Source organism: Trichomycterus rosablanca, chromosome 18, assembly GCF_030014385.1.
Source record: "Trichomycterus rosablanca isolate fTriRos1 chromosome 18, fTriRos1.hap1, whole genome shotgun sequence".
Taxonomy (NCBI): Eukaryota; Metazoa; Chordata; class Actinopteri; order Siluriformes; family Trichomycteridae; genus Trichomycterus; species Trichomycterus rosablanca.
In genome coordinates, this window is record NC_086005.1 from 28,755,805 (window position 1) to 28,779,219 (window position 23,415).

Consider the following 23,415-nt stretch of genomic DNA (forward strand, 5'->3'; position numbering starts at 1 on the left):
GTGTGTGTGTGTGTGATTTAGGGTGTGTGTGTGTGTGTGTGTGTGTGTGTGTGATTTAGGGTGTGTGTGTGTGTGTGTGTGTGTGTGTGTGTGTGTTTGTGAGGATCACAGAGAATATTTTTTGCCATAAATAAAGTCACATTCAATCGAAGATTAAACTCTGGTTTAAGGAAAACTTTTTAATAATAACTTTTTTAATAAACTGCTTCTGAGTTTCTAGACTAATGAAGCTAGCAGCTACAGTTTTCACAGTGTGTAATACATCCAACATCAGAGAGGGTTTTTTCATCTTTTTTAAATACCCGTAACAAAATTAAATATAATTTAATTATTTGATTAATACGTTAATTAAAGTCCTTTTAATTTTTTGCGTCTTAGTTTCATTTAATACGTTTTTCATCTGTGATTCTTCCTTGACAAATGAACAATTCAAACACGTATTAGTGTGGACTGACCAAATATGAGTGTCCAGTAAAATATATCAATATTAAAATGTAAAATTTTTACATTTATAAAATTGCTGTAAGAATATAAATAAATATAAACGTATTTAATGTTTGATATTAGCCGTCAACTTTTATAAACATTATTAGATGTTTATTAAGGACTCGCTGCTCCCTCTAGCGGCTCTATTGTGCTACTGCATAAAAACAATCAACACAAATGTTTTATACTGTAGTAAACTTCATTAAATATAGAAACGATAATTTTTTTTTAAATATTTTATAGTTTTATTATGACGGGCTGTGTTGAGTTTGATGTAGAGGAGCAGAGCCCTGACCTCAATTGTATTTAACATCTTAGGAGAGGATTTTGGCTTGCTGTATTTTTGTTGTTGGTTTTTACAAGCTTACAATTAGGTGCTCAAATACTTTTGGCCATATAGCAAATATATTATTACTTTATTTATGTGTTTATTATTATTATTATTATTTGTAGTAGTAGTAGTAGTATTAATATTATTTCAATATGTATTAAATTAATTCTAATGTACTGGACATTAATTGTACGTTTTTTGTAAATACGTTTTTTTAACAACACATAAATTACATAAAATAACATCAAATCACAGTCAAAATATAAAATACACAATAAAATTCAGACTGAAAATTAACTAAAAATTGCTTGAGGTAATAAATTAATAGAAACAAAATATAAATAAAAAGAAAAATAGCTAAAGTAGGAATTTATAAATAATATAATTTGATAATATTTACAAACATTAAGTGAGAGAGACGGTACTTTCTGCCTTCACATTTTCAGAGTTTTAATGTATTCATATAAGATATAAAGCCTTAAAATGTTGAAATTTGGTTTATTATTTATAAATTTACAATAATAAATGTGATATTTGGAGAAGATTAAGAGGTTGACGATATAAATCCTGTCTGAATTCAGTATGTGTAAATATGTCGCTGCGCCTTTAAGAGATCAGAAATATTTATTTGTTTGTTTATTTATTTATTTATTTATTTATTTATTTATTTTTTATTATTATTATTATTATTATCATTATTATTGGTATTATTGGAAGTAGTAGTAGTATTAATATTGTAATAATTAATATTGTACTAATAATAATTAATTGCATTAATAATACGTATGAACTTAATTCTAATGTCCTGTACATTATCTGTAAGTTCTGTGTAAATATGTCGCTGCATCTTTAAGAGATCAGAGATATTATTTATTTATTATTATTATTATTATTGGTAGTAGTAATATTAATATTGTATTAATAATAATTAATTGTAATAATAATATGTATGAATGTCCTGTACATTATCTGTAAGTTCTGTGTAAATATGTCGCTGCGTCTTTAAGAGATCAGCGCCGTCATTTCCTGCATAACCACCCACACACAGCGCAGCGGCCAATCAGAACGAAGCACACGTGACGCGCGTTAGGATCGATGACTTCATCTGTGGAACGGAATGACGTCAAATACAAGATGGATGGAATCACGGGCGCTGCGCGCGCGACGCAACTCGTGAAATAAGAGCAGATAAAGCGGGAAAAGAGGAGCGATCACGCGCTCACCGGGAGCGGCGCGAGACCTTAGAGACACGGTGAGTGAGAACGTGAGAGAGTGAGTGAGCGCGCGCGGGGCAGAGGCCGCGTCCCACACTGAGGGAGTGAAGGGAACAAGTGTGCACTAGGTAGGGCTCAAACAGACCCGTACTGACGTAATGCTCATCTGATCTGATCCGATCTCTTAGGATCTGTTGTGATCTGATCTGATCTCAGTTCCCTGCTCTGTCTCACACACACACACACTGTTCTATAGAACTATTCTGATTATACATCTTGTGTGTGTGTGTGTGTGTGTGTGTGTGTGTGTGTGTGAGAGAGAGAGAGAGAGAGAGAGACTTTATGAGTAAAGTCGTGTGTGGGTGTGAGTGTGTGGGTGTTTTTGTGTGTGTGTGTGTGTGTGTGTGAGAGAGAGAGAGTGTGTGTGAGAGCTTATGAGTAAATGTGAGTGTGTGTGTGTGTGTTTGAGTGTGTGAGAGTTAGACTATGAGTAAATGTGTGTGTGAGTGGGAGTGCGTGTTAGATTTTGTGTGTGTGTGTGTGTTTGAGTGTATGTGAGAGTGTATGTGTGTATGAGAGTGTGTGTGTGAGAGTGTAGGTGTGTATGAGTGAGTGTATGTGAGAGTGTAGATGTGTATGAGTGTGTGTGTGTGTGTATGTGAGAGTGTAGGTGTGTATGAGAGTGTGTGTGTGAGAGTGTAGGTGTGTATGAGAGTGTGTGAGTGTGTGAGAGTGTAGGTGTGTATGAGTGAGTGTATGTGAGAGTGTAGGTGTGTATGAGTGTGTGTGTATGTAGGTGGGTGTGAGTGTATGTGAGAGTAGGTGTGTATGAGTGTGTGTGTGAGTGTATGTGAGAGTGTAGGTGTGTATGAGAGTATGAGTGTGTGTGTGTGTGTATGTGAGAGTGTAGGTGTGTATGAGAGCGTGTGTGTGAGTGTATGAGAGTGTGTGTGTGTGTGTGTGAGAGTGTAGGTGTGTATGAGTGAGTGTATGTGAGAGTGTAGGTGTGTATGAGTGTGTGTGTGTGTGTGTATGTGAGAGTGTAGGTGTGTGTGTGTGAGAGTGTAGGTGTGTATGAGAGTGTGTGTGAGTGTGTGTGAGAGTGTAGGTGTGTATGAGTGAGTGTATGTGAGAGTGTAGGTGTGTATGAGTGTATGAGTGTGTGTGTGTGTGTATGTAGGTGTGTATGAGAGTGTGTGTGTGAGAGTGTAGGTGTGTGTATGAGTGAGTGTATGTGAGAGTAGGTGTGTATGAGTGTGTGTGTGAGTGTATGTGAGAGTGTAGGTGTGTATGAGAGTATGAGTGTGTGTGTGTGTGTATGTGAGAGTGTAGGTGTGTATGAGAGCGTGTGTGTGAGTGTATGTGAGAGTGTAGGTGTGTATGAGAGTATGAGTGTGTGTGTGTGAGTGTGTGTGTGTGAGAGTAGGTGTGTGAGAGTATGAGTGTGTGTGTGTGTGAGAGAGAGTGTAGGTGTGTATGAGTGAGTGTATGTGAGAGTGTAGGTGTGTATGAGTGTGTGTGTGTGTGAGTGTATGAGAGTGTAGGTGTGTATGAGAGTGTGTGTGAGTGTGTGTGAGAGTGTAGGTGTGTATGAGTGAGTGTATGTGAGAGTGTAGGTGTGTGTTTGTGTGTGTGAGTGTAGGTGAGAGTGCAGGTGTGTATGAGAGCGTGTAGGTGTGTATGAGAGTGTGAGTGTGTGTGTGAGTGTATGTGAGAGTGTGTGTGTGAGTGTAGGTGTGTATGAGAGTGTGAGTGTGTGTGTGAGTGTACGTGAGAGTGTGTGTGAGAGTGTAGGTGTGTATGAGAGTGTGTGTGTGTGTGTGAGTGTATGTGAGAGTGTAGGTGTGTATGAGTGTGTGAGTGTGTGTGAGAGTGTAGGTGTGTATGAGAGTGTGTGTGTGTGAGAGTGTAGGTGTGAGCGTGTGTGTGACTGTATGTGAGAGTGTATGAGAGTATGAGTGTGTGTGAGTGTGTGTGTGAGAGTGTAGGTGTGTGAGAGTATGAGTGTGTGTATGAGTGAGTGTAGGTGTGTATGAGTGTGTGTGTGAGTGTATGAGAGTGTAGGTGTGTATGAGTGAGTGTATGTGAGAGTGTAGGTGTGTATGAGTGTGTGTGAGTGTAGGTGAGAGTGTAGGTGTGTATGAGAGTGTATGTGAGAGTGTAGGTGTGTATGAGAGCATGTGTGTGTGTGTGAGTGTATGTGAGTGTATGTGAGAGTGTAGGTGTGTATGAGAGTGTGTGTGTGAGTGTATGTGTGAGTGTATGTGAGAGTGTGTGTGTGAGTGTGTGTGAGAGTGTAGGTGTGTATGAGAGTGTGTGTGAGTGTATGTGAGAGTGTAGGTGTGTATGAGTGTGTGTGAGTGTGTGTGAGAGTGTAGGTGTGTATGAGTGAGTGTATGTGAGAGTGTAGGTGTGTATGTTTGTGTGTGTGAGTGTAGGTGAGAGTAGGTGTGTATGTTTGTCTGTGTGAGTGTAGGTGAGAGTGTAGGTGTGTATGAGAGTGTATGTGAGAGTGTAGGTGTGTATGTTTGTGTGTGTGAGTGTAGGTGAGAGTGTAGGTGTGTATGAGAGTGTATGTGAGAGTGTAGGTGTGTATGTTTGTGTGTGTGAGTGTAGGTGAGAGTGAAGGTGTGTATGAGAGTGTATGTGAGAGTGTAGGTGTGTATGTTTGTGTGTGTGAGTGTAGGTGAGAGTGTAGGTGTGTATGAGAGTGTATGTGAGAGTGTAGGTGTGTGAGTGTGTGTGAGAGTGTAGGTGTGTATGAGTGTGTGTGAGAGTGTAGGTGTGTATGAGTGAGTGTATGTGAGAGTGTAGGTGTGTATGAGTGTGTGTGAGTGTATGTGAGAATGTAGGTGTGAGAGTGTATGTGTAGGTGTGTATGAGTGTGTGTGAGTGTATGTGAGAGTGTAGGTGTGTATGAGTGAGTGTATGTGAGAGTGTAGGTGTGTATGAGTGTGTGTGAGTGTATGTGAGAGTGTAGGTGTGTATGAGAGTGTATGTGAGAGTGTAGGTGTGTATGAGTGTGTGTGTGTGAGTGTATGTGAGAGTGTAGGTGTGTGAGAGTGTATGTGAGAGTGTAGGTGTGTATGTTTGTGTGTGTGAGAGTGCAGGTGTGTATGAGTGCAGGTGTGTATGAGAGTGTAGGTGAGAGTGCAGGTGTGTATGAGTGTGTGTGAGTGTATGTGAGTGTAGGTGTGTATGAGTGTGTGTGAGTGTATGTGAGAGTGTAGGTGTGTATGAGTGAGTGTATGTGAGAGTGTAGGTGTGTATGAGTGTGTGTGAGTGTATGTGAGAGTGTAGGTGTGTATGAGTGAGTGTATGTGAGAGTGTAGGTGTGTATGAGTGTGTGTGAGTGTATGTGAGAGTGTAGGTGTGTATGAGAGTGTATGTGAGAGTGTAGGTGTGTATGAGTGTGTGTGTGTGTGAGTGTATATGAGAGTGTATGTGAGAGTGTAGGTGTGTATGTTTGTGTGTGTGAGTGTAGGTGAGAGTGTAGGTGTGTATGAGAGTGTATGTGAGAGTGTAGGTGTGTATGAGTGTGTGAGTGTATGTGAGAGTGTAGGTGTGTATGAGAGTGTATGTGAGAGTGTAGGTGTGTATGTTTGTGTGTGTGAGTGTAGGTGAGAGTGCAGGTGTGTATGAGAGTGCAGGTGTGTATGAGAGTGCAGGTGAGAGTGCAGGTGTGTATTAGAGTGTTCCTACAACATTACCCTTGCTGTAAAGCACGGTGGTGGTAGCACTACAGTATTGTATATTGATGCTTTTTTTTGTCACCAGTATCACTTGTTTCTTGTATGTGAGAGTGTAGGTGTGTATGAGTGTGTGTGAGTGTATGTGAGAGTGTAGGTGTGTATGAGTGAGTGTATGTGAGAGTGTAGGTGTGTATGAGTGTGTGTGAGTGTATGTGAGAGTGTGAGTGTATATGAGAGTGTATGTGAGAGTGTAGGTGTGTATGTTTGTGTGTGTGAGTGTAGGTGAGAGTGTAGGTGTGTATGAGAGTGTATGTGAGAGTGTAGGTGTGTATGTTTGTGTGTGTGAGTGTAGGTGAGAGTGTAGGTGTGTATGAGAGTGTATGTGAGAGTGTAGGTGTGTATGTTTGTGTGTGTGAGAGTGAAGGTGTGTATGAGAGTGTATGTGAGAGTGTAGGTGAGAGTGTAGGTGTGTGAGTGTGTGTGAGTGTATGTGAGAGTGTGTGTGAGAGTGTAGGTGTGTATGTGAGAGTGTAGGTGTGTATGAGTGTGTGTGAGTGTATGTGAGAGTGTAGGTGTGTATGTGAGAGTGTAGGTGTGTATGAGTGTGTGTGAGTGTATGTGAGAGTGTAGGTGTGTATGAGTGAGTGTATGTGAGAGTGTAGGTGTGTATGAGTGTGTGTGAGTGTATGTGAGAGTGTAGGTGTGTATGAGAGTGTATGTGAGAGTGTAGGTGTGTATGTTTGTGTGTGTGAGAGTGCAGGTGTGTATGAGTGTGTGTGAGTGTATGTGAGAGTGTAGGTGTGTATGAGAGTGTATGTGAGAGTGTAGGTGTGTATGTTTGTGTGTGTGAGAGTGCAGGTGTGTATGAGTGTGTGTGAGTGTGTGTGAGAGTGTAGGTGTGTATGAGAGTGTATGTGAGAGTGTAGGTGTGTATGTTTGTGTGTGTGAGTGTAGGTGAGAGTGAAGGTGTGTATGAGAGTGTATGTGAGAGTGTATGTGAGAGTGTAGGTGTGTGAGTGTGTGTGAGTGTATGTGAGAGTGTAGGTGTGTATGAGTGTGTGTGAGAGTGTAGGTGTGTATGTGAGAGTGTAGGTGTGTATGAGTGTGTGTGAGTGTATGTGAGAGTGTAGGTGTGTATGTGAGAGTGTAGGTGTGTATGAGTGTGTGTGAGTGTATGTGAGAGTGTAGGTGTGTATGAGTGAGTGTATGTGAGAGTGTAGGTGTGTATGAGTGTGTGTGAGTGTATGTGAGAGTGTAGGTGTGTATGAGAGTGTATGTGAGAGTGTAGGTGTGTATGTTTGTGTGTGTGAGTGTAGGTGAGAGTGCAGGTGTGTATGAGAGTGCAGGTGTGTATTAGAGTGTTCCTACAACATTACCCTTGCTGTAAAGCACGGTGGTGGTAGCACTACAGTATTGTATATTGATGCTGTTTTTGTCACCAGTATCACTTGTTTCTTGTTTCAGGGTTGAGATGGAGAGCCTGGCGCACTACAGCAGCCCCGCCCATGCCGTCTCGCTGCTGGGCGTGTTGAACGAGCAGCGGTTGAAGGCGCACCTGTGTGACGTGGTGCTGATGGTGGGTGAACATCGCTACCCCGCCCACCGGAGCGTCCTGGCTGCCAGCAGCGAGTATTTCAGCACCCTGTTCTCCCGGAGAGACGCTGAGAACCACGGCGTGATCCACCTGGACTTCTGCGAGCCCGAGGCGTTCGAGATGGTGCTGAATTACATCTACTCGTCGTCCCTCTTCGTGGACCGAGGAAGCCTGGCCGTGGTTCAGGAGCTGGGTTACAGCCTGGGCATCCCGTTCCTGACCAACATCATGTCGGCCAGGCCTCAGGCGTCCTACTGCGTGTCCAGGAAGAAGCTGTGCTTCTCTGAAGAAGACGACGGCGGTTTACAGAAAAGAAGCGTCATCGTGCACCAAGGTGGAGACGCGTTCCCGAAACGTCCACCTGAAAACGTCCCGCCCGGATCGGGGCAAACTTTGCGCCCCTCGGGATACAGCAGGCCAAACCAAAGCGGAACGAAATTGAGTAGAAATGCTACCGAGGAGCCCGAGAGGGAAAGAAAAGCGATCGTTCCGTCCATCCTGAAGGGCTGTCCGGAGTACAGACCCCCCTCGGTAAGGCCGCAGTTGACCTCTTCGGTGTCCTTCAGTGAAACCATCCAGCACCTGAACTCGGATTCTTTGGACGACCCGGCGGATGAGGTGAAACCCGAACCCCTGTACCACCCAAAAAACGTCTCCGGAAGCCAGCGAGGGCCGCATAATCAAACCGTAGACCGGAGCGGGCCCCTGATCAAAAGCCTCCTGCGCAGATCCCTGTCCATGGACAGTCCGGTTCCGGTTTTCTCTCCAGTCCTGGAGCTGAAAGACTCGCAGACTAAAGAGCACTCCGCCCTCAAATCGCTAAAAACCGAGGAGGCTCTATCGGCCGAAAGCAGGCATCGAATGCCGCCGCTGGTTCTCAGGTCTGTTCCACTTAAGGAGAACAAGGACGCTCAGGAGGACGCCCCGGCCATTAAAAGAGAGGCCAGCAGCCCGTTGGCTGATCCTGCAGAAATCATACGGATCACCGTGGAGGACAATCTGCCCGTCAGCTTTGAAGATTTCCAGGCCAACTACGACGAAAGTCCTCGAGCGTTCTTCGGTCCGTCTGCGAAACGGAAGGCGATTCTGGACGACACCCTGAACCTCTTTAAGAGATCCAGTGTCTTAAACGAGCACCAGGTCAGTCAAGAGGACAGTGTAGACAGCATGTCCAACGATGCGCCTCAGAACCTAACCGTAAACGCCGATCAGGAACTCGGAGAACTCAAATCGACCAAGGCCTTCAAATGCTGGAGCTGCATGAAGGTGTTCCGCTCGAACGCCGGCCTCTATCGGCACGTCAACATGTACCACAACCCGGAGAAACCCTACTCCTGCGAGATCTGCCACAAGCGCTTTCATACCAACTTTAAAGTCTGGACGCACTGCCAGACCCAGCATGGCGTGGTCCAGAACCCGGCGGCTTCGCCCGGCTCCTACCCGGTCCTGGATGAGAAGTTCCAGAGGAAGCTTATAGACATCGTGCGAGAACGGGAGATCAAGAAGGCGCTGATCATGAAGCTCAGGAGAAACAAGCAAGGCCATCAGGGTCAAGCGTTCGGCAAGAAGAGCCGCAGATCGAGGTCTTACGGGTGTCCGTACTGCGGGAAGACGTTTTACTTCCAGTCGCATCTGAAACTGCACATTAAAGGACACGCGGTCGAGAGGGCCAACGCCGACGCCCAAGAGGCAGAAGATCTACGAAAGAGGCAGTACCAACCTGGAAACCAAGTCGAGGAAAGTCAGGACAAGGACGTGTTTCCGTGCAGGCTTTGCAACGAGAAGCTGTCCTCTCCCGAGGAGCTCGAGGAGCATGAACGAGCGTGCCGGTATGCCACCGTGTGCCCTTACTGTGGCCTCAGGTTCTCCAATTCTCTGGTGAAAAAAGACCACGAGATCAACTGCAAGTTTAAGAAGTTGACCTGCCTGAAGTGCATGCGTACCTTCAGATCCTCGTTCAGTATATGGCGACATCAAGTCGAGGTTCACAACCAGAATATGATGACCGCCAGGGAGCAGTTGACCTTTGGGTGTCCGGATGCCAACCAAGAGCTCATGGACCATGGCAGAGCTTCACCGCCTTCTAAGGAGCCGGCGTACGTTGGTAAGAGAAACGAAGCGAGTTATGGAGACTCCGATGACTCTTCTTGCGCCCCGGAGGATTTAAGTTCTCACGGAAAACTCGTCGTCAAAGAGGAGCCGCAAGAGGAACCGGTGACGGACCAAGAGCCCCCAGCTTCTGATGAACCAGGCGTGTGGCCCTGCGAAAAGTGCAGCAAGCTCTTCAGCTCTCGCAAAACCCTGGAGCGCCACCAGGAGCTTCTGTGCCACATCAAGCCCTTCATCTGCCACATCTGCCATAAAGCATTCCGCACCAACTTCCGCCTGTGGAGCCACTACCAGTCCCACACCGAGGATCCCATTTCCAGACAGACGGAGAGACGCCCGTCTTCCCCGTCCCCGTCTCCACCCCTTACCATCTCCATCCCGGAGCCTACGACCCCTCAAGCATCCACACCCAAACCGGTCCAAACCGTAAACGCCGTCTCACAAGAGGAGCCCGGAACCGTGAGGTCTTCTCAGCCCAACCCCAACCAACCGGAGCAGGAGCAGCCTGAAAACGGAGCCGAGGACCTCTCCTGTTCCAGGTCGGACGGCGCAGACCAGCCAGCATCTTCTCAGGAATCAGACGCCTTCTTTTATCACGCGCCGACCCTCTCCGCCCTGACTTTTAAGAGGCAGTACATGTGCAAACTCTGCTACCGGACCTTTAAGACCGCCTTCAGCTTGTGGAGTCACGAGCAGAGCCACGGTCACGTCTAAACCTGCAGGTCTGAGACTTATGAAGCCATTAATTTCTGCATTTTGGACCGAAATCAGGCTGAACGTGGGTAGATGGGAAACTACACGCCAGGGGCCACAATACAGAAGCAAATCCCAACTAATGAATGAATGAGAAATTATCGTAATCAAACCCAAATCTTACATGATTAATGACTAATAATTAACGACTATCAGAGTCTACATTAAATACTAAGAAATCTGAATGTGTGACTTTTAATTGTAGGAATTTATTGTGCAGATTTCGGTTGCGTATACACACAGGGGGAAGAGCTGCGTCCCAAACCGCATACTACTGTTCTGAATAGTGTTTTATAACCATGTTATGAATGGTGTCGTTACCTGTATGTAGTGTCCGGTTTGGGATGCAGCCAATCACAGTAAAGAAGTAAAAGCTACGCCGCTCAGGTGGTGCAGCGGTATAAACACACACTGGAACCAGAGCTGGATCTCGAGTACATCGTATCGAATCCTGGCTCTGCCTGCCGGCTGAGGCTGAGCAACCACATGAACAACGATTGGCCTGTTGTTCAGATATGGGCGGGACTAAGCCGGATGGGGTGCAATTACGACCTCTGCTGGCTGATTGATGGCACCTGCACAGAGATGAGAAAAGAGTGCTGTCAGGGTGTGTCTCTCCGTACACAACGCTGAGCTGCACTGCACTCGTCAAAGTGTAGGGGATAAGATGCATATGGCTGCTGCCCACGTGTCGGAGGGGGCGTGGGTTAGCTTCGTTCTCCTCAATCGGAGCGGGGATCGGCATTGGTGCAGAGGAAGAGTGACGCAATAAAAAGGGAGAAAATGCATAAAGAAAAAAAAAGTGAACTGACTGAAATGGTCAGTGGTATCCCAATTTTCCAATTCAAAAGGAAACACTCTTCTAACTGTCTCAATTTTTAAGATATTTGGGGGTGGTGTAGTGGTTTAATGCCCTCTACAGCTGAGCTCTTGGGTTGGCCGGGTCTCTAGCAGGCACAGTTGGCTGTTGTTGAAGGTCGACTGGGTTCCTCGTTACTGCTGCTTGCAAATTTGACCCCTGAGGCGCTGGCGTAGGTGGTGGGTGATTCGTGGAGGGCACGGCGCAAATGGAAAATGTAAAAAACAGTAACATTAATCGCTTTCCGACAAAAATGCATCGTAACGAAAACCTCAGAGTGATTTCAGTGTTGGAACGTTTCTGTAATGTGGCCTCTGGTGCGGACGACATTATGCAAAAGTCTTGACACCCCTGATCGAATCCCACGTTGATTTACTGTATTCGGCGTATCGGAAGTAAAAACAGTTACAGCTTGTTTAATATTATTTCTGTTGTATTTTCCCATCTATAAAACATCCTCAACATTATTAGCTGTTCCGGGGGGACGTTAGTCAAACGTGGAGTGAAAGTTTAGGATCGGACCGAATCTGGACCTCGTTTCTGCTCCAACACTCTGCGTGTACACGTGTAGACTTTTCTGTTTCGTTAAATCTCTCGATCATCTTGCTGTTCGTTTCGCCCCATTTTATTAAAATCTGATTCGGTTTAAACGCTTAAAATTTTGCAATAAGTGTCGAAGCGCTCGCTCGGTGTTGGACGATCCGGAGCTGCAGGGCGTCGCCCCGGTGTTTGTGGCCTTTCTCTTCGTTTCCAGTCAGCACTTTTATGAACTCCGTTGTTCGTACCTAAAAGCACAAGGTGGCGCGTTGATTTGATTTCCTCTTTCTACATGATTTTATTTTCTATAACTCGATAAAACAGATGAATTGTTGAAAATGAGGAGATTTCAGACTTTTTGTGGGAGTGGTGTCGCCTTATTACATCATAAAGTACCTAAATAATCAACCTAATACCACAATCACTTCTTTTAATGAGATTCATTTGATTGTTTCTAATTTATTGATGTATTTCTGATTCTGCACCAATTTATTTGATTTATTTTCCAGTGTAAGTATTAATACAAGATCAGAAAAACATAAAGCGTCTCCTGCTGAAATTATTTTCACTTCCTGCAACCAGAACCAGTTCAGATTTGTGATGATTATTGTTTTTACTTTATGGAACTAAGAGGAAAGTATTTACACATTAGAGACACGTCGAGATGGAACGATGTGTGACGGGAACAAGTTCCCATTACCATTACACAGTCTAAAATACCAGCAGTTTTCCCCTACCAGGGGTCGGACCGAGAATTTTTTGGCAACAGGATAAATCACCAGGCGTTTGGGTGGCACAGCGGTAAATCACACTAACCCACTACTGCTGTGAGCCAGGGTTTGAACCTCCAGCGGTGCTATCAGCCGGCTGGGCGTCTACATACAGACATGATTGGTTGTGTCTGGCCCCATGATTAATTGGCATCCTGTCCGGGGGGTATAACTGCACTGCATCCTGTGATTTTTAGGATAACCGGACCCACCGCGACCCTGAAATGAAAGATTGGAACAAATCTGAAGGATCTGGTTCAGTGTTATGCAAGAGTTTAAACACGTCTTGGTTGAATCACGTGTTTTTTCGAACACTGTTAATTTTTTGCACATTTTATTGCACAGTTACTGTTTATTTGCTGATTTTAAGATATAAATGGCACCAAAAGTCACATTTCATTTCGTTTACTGCAGAAAATCTGTTCAGTTATGTTCACTTCCGTCTCTGGATCTTTTTGACCTGCAGTTCTGCCACTTTAGATCCCCAGTGTACCAATACGTCCGAAAATGTGCCAAACTGGGCTGCATCTCCCTCTCATGTTCAGTGGCCCCGGACCCACTGTAACCCTGACCAGGATAAAATCAGGTAGTAAAAACAGATGAAAAGTTGATGAGGATTTAATAGAGCAGCACGTGTTCAGACGTGTTGTGTGGATGGACTGGTGGTGTGGATTTATCTCTGGTGGTCTGTACGGTGGTCTGTACGGTGGTGCGTGTGTGGGTACTGTATCAGTATCTGTACGTTATTATGAAATAAACACTCAGCCATCAGGTCCGGATGTTGAAATTCCTTCGATTCAGGATTTTCCGTCACATTTAGGCGTCAGTCGTGGAAGCACAATCTCACTCAGAATTTCCTCTGATCATTAAATGTGATTAAATTTATTGTGTCGTTTTATTTTATTTCCTCTTTTCAGAACGACGGGTTTGGTTTTATGTGTAGGATGGAAATGTTTATATATGTATATAAATATATGAATATAATGCGCTGATGGGATTAGCTGGTAAATGTTGGAGTATTTTAATAGAACTGAAGTGAATTTAGATCCTGAAACGTTTCTGGTGGGACGTGTTGGACGTGATCTGCTGTTCTTTTATTAATCAGATGCTTCTGATTAATTTCTTCTTCTTTAAAGCTTCTTCATTTCTTCATTAAATGTACACTGTGTGGTCAAAAGTATTCGGACGCTTGACCGTGAGCTTGTCGGACGTATTGAAGCAGACTGACCCTCTGTGTGACCTTTTCTTCTTTGGAGTGTATGTGTGTGTGGGAATTTGTGCCCGTTCAGTCAAAACATGAAAGCATGTGTATGGAGGGCGCTGATTTTTCTCAGTAGATGTTCTGGTTCATCCCAGAGCTGTTGCGTGGGGCTGAGGTCAGGGCTCTGTGCAGGACACTGGAGTTTGCCCTCCCTAAATTGTTGCACGTGAATTCAAGGATTAGAACAGGCGTCCCAATACTTTTGATCATGCAGTGTATTACAGGCTGAGAGGTGAGAATAATATCGTATTAATGACGTGATTAGAATTACAGTTTAAACAGTTTTAGTTGTTTTATAATGAGATTGTATTTTGTTCAGGTATTTAAGTGCCGTCTCTATAATAACTGATATTTGTAAAAATGCTTTGATTTTTATTTTATGTTGTTATTTTTTTCTGCTGTTTTCACTGCTTGCTTCCTAAAATAAAGTGACGCTCCTCAGCACCACGAGTTCTTTCTTCTTCCTCTTTCTGGTTTGATGGAACGTTTTGGTGAAAATGAAACTAGAACTGAACTGGTTGATTAGAATCTGAACACTTTCGTTTTATTTACATGTTTTACCACCAATTCATCGTGGTCAGGGTCGCAGTGGGTCTGGGTTTTATGGAATCTCTGGGCACAGTGCAGTACACAACCCCCAAAAGCTCCGGTAAATGTAGGATGATCCACTAAGAGTGATTTTTTGGTACCCACTGATGATATTGTGTTTATATTATTCTGTTTCCACATCACAATCTAGTCATGTCCAGTTCCCCATCTGTATCTCCTCTAGCGCTGTGGACCTTGACCCTGACTGAGGAGGACCGTACCTAACACACGCCAAGGCCGATGGACGATGTGAGTTCACACAGGGATCAGTATAGCGTACAGAGTCACGCACTGCTCCCCATTATTCACCATCTCTGTGCAGCACCCAGACCAACCAGCAGAGGGTGTAATTACAGCAGTAATGACGAATCCCTCCAACCCCACCCTAAATAATAAACCTATATACGTACCAGTAAGTAACACCTCCATTCTGAGTGCTGGTTCCATTATATTGTTTTACCTAAAAACAATTAAAAAAATAATAAAATATTGACGGTCATTTTTGATGAACAGCAAAGACTGAAACGTTAAAACGAAGCCAAAATGACGTTCACTTTTATTAAGGAATAATTACAAGATTTACTGTACAAAATAAAAATGAGGATTTATTTTACAAGTTTTACGAGTTAAACAGAAGAACGCTGTACTGCTACGTGCTAACTGAAGGGAAATCTGTGCCGAGTCTCGATCACAGAGAATAAATACATAAATACACGTTTTAATGGTGAACGCCGGCTCTCATAGCGCTAACGTGTCTTTGATGAGGCGCCTCATGGTGGTGCTGACGGACGTCCCCAGAGAATCGGTGATCTGATAGGTGATTTTGTATAAATACGGCTGCACGTCCCTCAGGCTGGTGTCGAACACGTTGTCCACCTCGGACTGCGTGGGCATCTTGGGCAGGTACTCGTGCCGGTTGATCACCTCCACGATGTTGATGACCTTCTCGCCGAGCTTCTCGCCCACTTTCTCTCGGCAGATCTGCCGCTCCTGCTCGTTGGCCAGATTCACCACGTTGACTTTTATGGTCCAGACCTCCCAGGGGATGCACTCGTCGGAGAACGGCCAGCGCGACTTCTTCTTCTGATAGAACTCCAGAGAGACCTGACCCATTCCATCACTGCCCGAGTTCCTGAGGGCGTCCTGCAGGGAAAACCAGCACGTCCTGGTTAATTTCAGGACACGTTCAGTCCTGTTATTCAGAGTGAGTTCTTTATTATAAGATCATGAATTAGAACCAATCACCAATGGTGTCGTTACCATGCTGATTTGATTTACTATGAAGGCTAAAGATAAACTTTAGAGAAAAGAATGGGAAGTGACTTGCTGGTGGAATCAAATAACCTGGAGATAATTGTGCTTTTAATCAAACAAACAGCAAAAACTGCACAATATAAACCATTTCAAATGTTTTTTTAAATGCCATTTTGCTGTCGTTTCTTACAGCGACAGTTTGGAACTCAGTAGCAAGTTTTTAATTTAGAACAGACGATATCAGCATCTCATTCTGTGTGTGACATCACAGCCGAGCTGTTGTTGCTCCTAGATTCCTCTATTATATGATTAGGATGCTCGAACGGTGCAGCGACAGATTAGCCCACTACCTCTGGAATCCAGGGTTCGAATCCCCAGTGGGACCTCGGTGTGGCATCGTGTCAGTGGTTCAGGATCGAAATCTAAAGCTGGCATCAACATGCCTGATAGATTAAAGCATGCAGGATTATTTTACCTTAAATTCAGACACGGCTTTTCTGATCACACGATCCAGTTCGTCTGATGAGACCCTCACGAATGTGAAGTCGATAAAATCACAGTCGACATCCTGGGTGCCAACTGTGCCCATGCAGTAGGTGCCCTCCTTCTTATAGTGGAACTTGCCTGTACTTCTGTGTAATAATATGGTGTGTAGAAGTCCAGCCATGGCCTCATCCACCTGCCTGGCCTCCACAGACACCTCCAACACCTCCGAGCGACAATTCATCTCCCCGAATACCCAATTAATACCTCCAATTAATACCCACTAAAGGGGTTATTATCAATGTGGTTCTAAATTCTAATCCAAAAGCAGCTTCTGCAGATACTCAGTCAATATAGACACCACACAGCAGTTTCAGTTTAATGCTGATAAAATCTCAGTTTCTGGAATAATCTGATCATCAGAAGGATAAACAGGCGCTTTGTGTCAGTCTGGTACTGACTGTAAACATGATGATCCAGTTTCTGTCCACTGACGCGTCTGTTTTACACCAAAATGGTGGATTCACAGCAGCTTGTTTTTTTCAAACGCGTTTCTGGAGTTGTCCCACTTTACACCCTGTACCCCTGCAAATTCCTGATGAGATTAAAGTAGGTGTATTACGGTAATTGCAGTGATGATGTTATAGCGCCCTCTAGTGGACGATTTGCAGCATTTCACTTCAAAATATCACTAAATATTCTAAATTAAAAAGTAAACATTACAAATACATATAAATAAATTTCACCTCGCTGAATTCTAAATATTATGTGGTCTAATTTTTACAGCAGGAGATTATTTAACTATGTGAGATTTAAACCCAGGACCTATGTTGCCCTGTTGCCCAGTGTTTAAGGGGTCGCCAAACCCACTGCGACTATGACCAGCATGAAGTAGTTCGTGACAATCAATAAATGATTAAAGAAAATGTTTTTCCGATCTACATTGCATAAGTGCATCTTAGTGTGACCGCTGCTTTTTTTGCTGACTTAGTTTATTTTAATTTGTATATAAAAAGTTTTAGTTTTTATATTTTAAAAGTTTTATTCTGTTAGTTCTGAGTATTCTGAGTATGTGTATATACTCATAATTGTCGATAGGATGGTAATATACAGATAATGTAAGTTAGCAGCGTGTGGAATATTTACAAAAACAGTAAAGTGTACAGCATGTAGGATGAGTTCTACAATATTTAGTCAGTTTGCTGCAGGTGAATATTGTCGTGCTCAGGTCTGTATTGTCAGTTATTTATTTATTTAGGAGGTAGATGGGAGGTCTGTGGGAAGAAACTGCTCTTGAATCTGGAAGTTTTAGTGTGGATGGACCTATAGAGGGGAGGGGTTGACTGAAGTTTATGGCCAGGGTGTGAGGAGTCAGTAATAATTGTTTTTTGGTACTACTTTATACATGTTTAATGTAATAAAATGTAATCAACAGATATTTTAGAATCATGTCATACATATCATGTGTTTAATAAATTATATAGAAGAGAAAAAAACACAAAATGCACCCATATTCACGTGTATTTAACTGATGTAAGTAAACGAGTGGTGAGATGTTCTGTTTTTGTCGCTAGGCGGCGCTAAAATACCGTAAAATTTATATTATGCGCGCACTGTGAAAATGCCTTTAGTGCGGCTGCAGTGTCAGTACGGTATGCAACAAGGGACATTTAAAAAACCAAACTAGCTTAATATTGTAACTTTTTATAAATAAATTAGCTGCAGCGTTTACGTAATTTTTAAAGTAATATTTCATTATTTGGTCCCAAACTGCCAACATTTCTACCAGTAAAGAAAAAACGATCACTTTTTGTTCGCTCCAAAATGGAGAATCTAAGGCTGTGTCTCAAATCACACACAATTCCCTTTTACCCTATTCCCTATGTACTAAGAAGTGCGCTTTGAGTTTACTTGTTTAAATACTAATACATTGCTGTGTATTGTGGAATTGTATACGTGTATCTGGTATTACATTTTATAAAATTTGCAGACATGACTTACGATAACAAACCTTTTAAAGTAGTGCACTATATAGTGAGTGTGGTGCGGTTTCGGACGCGTTCGTGAAGTACAGAAAGTGAGCAGGGACTTGAGCTGCAAAAAGCAAAGTTCATTAAGTGTAAATAAAGATGTTTAGCTCAGATATGAAATAAATGACAACTGCTAAGACACAGGAAGTTTATTGATTTTTTATTAGTATATATTATGCATAAAAGTAAAGCAGCATAGTAACCTAAACGGTTCAAACCTGCGCACTAAACTTATGCACCATGATGCTCAGAACTGTCTCCAGCTCACCACTGGCTCCATCAGTGAAGGTGAAATTATTACATGCAGGATTTCATACAGGAGCAGATCTACAAGATGTAGAACCACATCAGCTGTGCAGAGGTACTGCATCTATTTCTTTATATCATTAGGTAGAGAATGATGCACAAATCCTGATGTTTCTGTACTGTGTGCTCGGATATTAAAGTTGTAGTACGTAAATGCTGGAGATTTGGAGACCTCTGTTGTACGAAAGGTGTAGTGCACTATAAAATATGTTTTTATTCCCTCTTTTCATATCTTTTGATCTCCAGTTCCCCCAGTGGAATGTTGCTGAGACGATCACGCGTCTCTTCAGCGCACACAGTCACTGTCACTGATTAAAGTATCATGATTTCTTTCTCTAGATGCAGGAATATCTCAGAAGGATGCAGAGGAGGTTTTGCAGACATTCCTGAATGATCCCCGACATCTCGGCTGTGAGAAAGCAGCAGTAGAAGGTCTGACCGCGCTGGATCTTCTGCAGCAGGAGCAGAGCCGGGGCAGCATCGTCACCTTTTGTTCAGAACTGGATGCTGCTCTCGGAGGCGGCGTTGCGGTGGGCAGGAGCACCGAGATCTGTGGTGTTCCAGGCATCGGAAAGACTCAGCTGTGGTGAGACAGAGGAGATATGTGGCTACTGTTCCGTTTTGTTTACCTCTTTTGCCCATTTGGCCAGAGGTGCTTAAACTTTTGCATACAGCTGGACACTGTTTGTTCTCTCTCAGTTTGCAGCTGGCTGTGGACGTGCAGATCCCGGCGTGTTTCGGTGGACTTGGTGGAAAAGCCCTGTTCATTGATACAGAGGGCAGTTTTGTGGTCCAGAGGGTGGTGGACATGGCTGAAGCAGCAGTGGAGCACTGTGCCCTGCTAGCAGAGGATGAAGGTCTGACCAGAAGAATAACATCCACCATCAGATGTTTTTTGGCTGAGGTGCATGTGCTGGACGAACTTTTGGTTTGTGTTGATTTTTAGAGCAGCGCAGAGCTTTGGAGGACTTCACTCTGGAGAAGATCCTTTCTGGAGTTTTCCTCGTCCGCTGCCGTGATTATGTAGATCTGCTAGCTGAGGTTTACCTCCTGCCGGACTTCCTGAAGAAACATCCAGAGGTACAAAGCTGCTCCTCAGATCCTGTCTGAACATCCTTCTGAATCTGATGGTGTAACTCATTAAAAAATGGGACAGGGACATGTTTAACACTGTTTATTGAACTGTAACACACTTGTGTGCACACCACAGGTGCAGTTGGTGGTGATCGACAGTATCGCCTTCCCGTTCCGCCATGATTTTGAGGATCTCTCACAGAGAACGCGTCTGCTTAACGGATTTTCCCAGCAGCTCATCCAGTTAGCGGCTCAGCGCAGTATAGCGGTATGATTCCTCTAGCGCCAGACGTACTGTTTCTTCTTACTGTCCAAGTACTGTCCAGAATGTTTAAGGTTTACTTGTTTGTTTTATTTTTTTAGGTAGTATTGACCAATCAGATGACCACCAAAATCGCAGACGGCCAATCCAAACTCGTCCCTGCTTTGGGTAATCTCATCCCACTTCAACTTTTCATGACGTACCCTGTAACTGCGTTAGCTTTGCAGCTTTAGTGCAGAACTAAAAATACGATTGAAATATTTGGTGGTAAAATGAAACAGTCTGTCAGTTCTGGTTCTTTTGGACTTTCTGTTTGCATGTTGCATGTAAAGCCCGGTAACAGCCGACAGCGATTGAAATGTATGTTTTTATATTTATGTGCTTTTTGTTGCTGTTCAGGTGAGAGTTGGGGTCACGCAGCCACACACAGACTGCTTCTACACTGGGACGGAGCAGTAAGGTTGGTCCAGTGATGTCACTGTACCTGTATTGTTATGGTAGGGACACTCCTCATGATCTGTCTTTGCCCGCTCTGTAGGTTGGCGTCTCTCCTCAAATCACCCAGCCACCCTGATGCCACCGTCCACTATCAGATCGCTGTTAGTACATTATAATAATGATATTCTTTATTCATGCTGCTCTCTCGCACTGTGGCCTCTAAACCCGTGTCGATGTGAAGCTCGCTTGACTGTGGGTAAATGTACTGTTCCAGTATTACTAATCTGTTTTCTGTCTGGTTCAGGCGGAAGGATTCAGAGATTCTGAGAGTGATGAAGTTCGTCCCTCAGTCTCGTCTCACGGCCCTGCAGCAAACCACAGCAAACGTCCTCGTACCCAAACTCCACACGATTAAACTCCTCCACACGATTAAACTCCTCCACATTCTGCTTTTATACGAGAGGAACTGAGGAATCATTTACATGGATCAAACACTTTCTGTTAAAATGATTTATGCTTGTACAAGCGACTTTCAAGCGTCCATGACGATTTATTTTTGTTATTAAATATGTTTCTATTTTTCTATAAGCATTTCTGCCTCTGGTACTGTGTATTTGTCACACTTAATAAGGCTTTAGGACTCAATCAAACCACAGTGAGAGCTCTATCTCCAAATTGAGGAAACTTGAGGTGAATCTTCCTAGCAGTGGCCAAGCTGCTAAAATTTCTCCAAGAGGTCAGCAACAACTCATCCAGCCTGTAAAGCCCGTTGTGATTTAAAGCTTGCTTGACTGTGGATGGTGACCCCACTTCCCAGCTTTGTGGTGCTTTTTCTTTTTTTTTCTTTTTTTTTGGGGGGGGAGGGGGGGTGTGTGCAGTCAAACTAACCTTGTTTACACAGGCACAGAAGTAAAGCTGTAGTCAATCATAACTGCTAATGATGAATCAAAAGTGCAATGACATTAAACCTACAAAACATTTAAATGCTTGTTTAAATGATTATAAAATCCCAAGATTGGCACGTCATGCATTTACAAGAGAATTAAAATGTTCTACTTCAGCCGTAGGTCTCTCTTGCAGGTTTTCTTTACCCACAGTGGGAGTAGAAAGTGTGATGTGAGAGATGTTTTGATTATTTGGAACGCGCTGCGCTGTAACAGACACTCAGTGCAGAACAGTTAAATCCTGACAAGGACGAATTCTGCACCAGATATTTTTAACTCCATCTCTGATGTCCTATATACACCCTCACTCCACCATCCAGAACCAGCGCACAGAGACGTTCTGGTGATAAAATTCGATCCCACGGGCCACATTTCGCTTGTAATTTTCATTAAAGGCCTCACAGGACGTCAGCGTCATGGTCAATTAGCTGACAGACGGTCCAGTTTATGTGAAGTGCCAGCAGTGAGCTGAAAGGAAATAAAAGCAACAGAAACACTTTCCCACCATGAGAACAAGCTGAAGGATGTCTTTGTCTGTGTCTGTGAAAGACTTTGTTTACGTGAAAGCTTAAATTTATCCTTGCAAAGGAAACATGCTGTTATTTCCACTGATGGATTGTTCTTGGTCAGACCTGCAGTGTGTCCAGTCCTACCTGTAAACACTAGACAAGGTGCAAAGAAAGCGGTGATCCGGACATTTCTTGAACTGGTGCATGAAGCTTAATGGTGCATGAAGGTAGAGTTTAGGCTGTAGGGTTTACAACTATAACAGCAGATACTTGCCATTTGGCAAAATATTCTGCCATGTTTTTGTTTGTAAGCAGTAAATATTGTTTCTACAGAAGAAAGTTGAAACCATTCTGTGAATTTCAGCATGAACAGTCTGTAAGTCCCTCTACCAACTGTTAAATACAGAGATTACAGAGTTTCTCTAACATGGACTAAATGGTGACGCTTTTGTGTTTGGTTTTATTGTGAGAGATGAAGATTAGATCACATGTGATGAGGAATTAATGCAGAAATGAAACTCATTACAAGAAGTTCACATTTTTTACTAGTTTATTTTTGACCTTCATTTGTGCGCGTGCACGAGCCAACGTATATAAATAGAATCCCACGTGCACGCCTTTCTACGTCACTCCTGTGACAGAAGTCAGTTAATTATTCATTTAAATATCTCCTTAATTTTAAGGTTAATTTTAAGTGCTTTATTGTTTACCCTAAACTCAAATTTTCTAGGTTCGACCTAGGTTGTGTTTTTGTGAGAACAAGAATGCACAATGTAGTTTTTTGAAGACTAAATTTCAATCGGATTGTAAAAACTACACTTCCCATAACCACCCGCGCTCCACCAAGCTAGCTCATATGTAGCATATTTCTTATCGTTGTTCTTTGAATTCATACGATTGTAAATAGATTCTAATGTTACACTGATTATGTAATGAATTATATATCCAGCTAACCGATTAGTTATATTATGAGCTTGTTATATTTTTTGGTTAAGCGAGCTAATACTGATGCGTCTCAATTCACATACTAGGATTCTACATTTGTAGTGCACTTGCAATATTGCGGGTCATTTTTTTTACACACTATTTAGTACAATAGTGTGTGATTTGGGACACAGCCAGAGGTTGTCAGTTAAAATACCCGGATAACCGAACTGTTGGTTTTATGTTCGCATATTCGGATTTCTTTCTTCAATAGCTTTTAAAAGATGCGTCCAAAAAGGCTCATCTGTGTAACTGCTCACTGTTGGCAATCAAGACAATCAACTACATCTCAGTTTACTACAGTAATAGATGCTTTACAAACTGTAAACAATACATTATTACTTTCACTGTGTGCTGTAACCGCTACAGGAGCTGAGGGAGTCTAAACACTCACATAACACAGAAACAGCAGCAGATAGAGATCATAACCCTAACCCTAACCCTAACCCTAACCCTAGGGGTCCGAGCACTAACACCTTTTATTTTGTTTTAGGAAATACTTTTAATAGCTTTTTAACAGCTCATTGCTTAGAATTATGATAGAATAAATAAACAGGCTTTACACAATATTTACACCTCTCACTACATGTTATTAGCTTATTGTTGTGAGGTTTTTTAAAATGAAATCGTTTCAGTGGCTTTTTTATTAAAAAATAAGTTGTTAATCAAGTGGAACCAACATGACATACATCACCTCTTAAATTGGAAACCTTTTAAAGTATTCGTCATATCGCTCTAAAATAAGTTGTATTTTATGTAATAAAGGGTAAAAGTGTCAGTATAAGAGTTGTAGTATGTAATGTTGGTTACACTTGATAATATACAAATTGTTCTGGAGCAATATGACAAATACTTTAAAAGCTATTGAAGTTATTAATAAAAATCAGTTTTTACTATGTAATAAAGGGTGACAGTGTCAGTATAGCAGGTGTAGTTT

At 43.0% G+C, this 23,415-nt stretch overlaps 3 protein-coding genes across 4 annotated transcripts; 2 read left to right on the top strand and 1 right to left on the bottom strand.

The window, feature by feature from the left end:
• The first annotated feature begins 1,987 nt into the window (after positions 1 to 1,987).
• Positions 1,988 to 14,050, top strand: zbtb21 (zinc finger and BTB domain containing 21). The gene is made up of 2 exons (XM_063013572.1): positions 1,988 to 2,069; positions 7,188 to 14,050. The coding sequence occupies exon 2, from the start codon at positions 7,195 to 7,197 to the stop codon at positions 10,138 to 10,140; it is 2,946 nt and encodes a 981-aa protein (XP_062869642.1). The 5' UTR covers positions 1,988 to 2,069; positions 7,188 to 7,194; the 3' UTR covers positions 10,141 to 14,050.
• Positions 14,051 to 14,732: 682 nt separating this feature from the next.
• atg101 (autophagy related 101) lies at positions 14,733 to 16,453 on the bottom strand. The gene is made up of 2 exons (XM_063014136.1): positions 15,924 to 16,453; positions 14,733 to 15,337 (listed from the first exon to the last, which is right to left on the bottom strand). Exons 1-2 carry the CDS (start codon positions 16,173 to 16,175, stop codon positions 14,933 to 14,935), a joined length of 657 nt encoding a protein of 218 aa, XP_062870206.1. The 5' UTR covers positions 16,176 to 16,453; the 3' UTR covers positions 14,733 to 14,932.
• A 1,546-nt stretch (positions 16,454 to 17,999) lies between these two features.
• rad51c (RAD51 paralog C) lies at positions 18,000 to 20,910 on the top strand. 2 transcript variants are annotated; one of them, XM_063014211.1, is made up of 9 exons: positions 18,019 to 18,322; positions 18,607 to 18,853; positions 18,967 to 19,124; positions 19,214 to 19,347; positions 19,478 to 19,609; positions 19,705 to 19,771; positions 20,003 to 20,063; positions 20,142 to 20,202; positions 20,346 to 20,910. In XM_063014211.1, exons 1-9 carry the CDS (start codon positions 18,202 to 18,204, stop codon positions 20,454 to 20,456), a joined length of 1,092 nt encoding a protein of 363 aa, XP_062870281.1. In that variant the 5' UTR covers positions 18,019 to 18,201; the 3' UTR covers positions 20,457 to 20,910. The 2 variants fall into 2 exon arrangements, with proteins under 2 accessions (XP_062870282.1, XP_062870281.1); XM_063014212.1 differs by lacking the exon at positions 20,142 to 20,202 and having other exon boundaries at positions 18,000 to 18,322; positions 20,003 to 20,100; positions 20,346 to 20,427.
• The last annotated feature ends 2,505 nt before the right edge of the window (positions 20,911 to 23,415 follow it).

Bases quoted from the DNA above. Each gene is read 5' to 3' on its own strand.
- rad51c (XM_063014211.1), top strand. From the start codon at position 18,202: ATGATGCTCAGAACTGTCTCCAGCTCACCACTGGCTCCATCAGTGAAG. The intron at 19,125-19,213 runs GTCTGACCAGAA...GTTGATTTTTAG, and splicing joins CCTGCTAGCAGAGGATGAAG to AGCAGCGCAGAGCTTTGGAG. The intron at 19,772-20,002 runs GTAATCTCATCC...GTTGCTGTTCAG, and splicing joins CAAACTCGTCCCTGCTTTGG to GTGAGAGTTGGGGTCACGCA.
- atg101 (XM_063014136.1), bottom strand. From the start codon at position 16,175: ATGAATTGTCGCTCGGAGGTGTTGGAGGTGTCTGTGGAGGCCAGGCAG. The intron at 15,338-15,923 runs GTAAAATAATCC...TTTTCCCTGCAG, and splicing joins AAGCCGTGTCTGAATTTAAG to GACGCCCTCAGGAACTCGGG.
- zbtb21 (XM_063013572.1), top strand. From the start codon at position 7,195: ATGGAGAGCCTGGCGCACTACAGCAGCCCCGCCCATGCCGTCTCGCTG.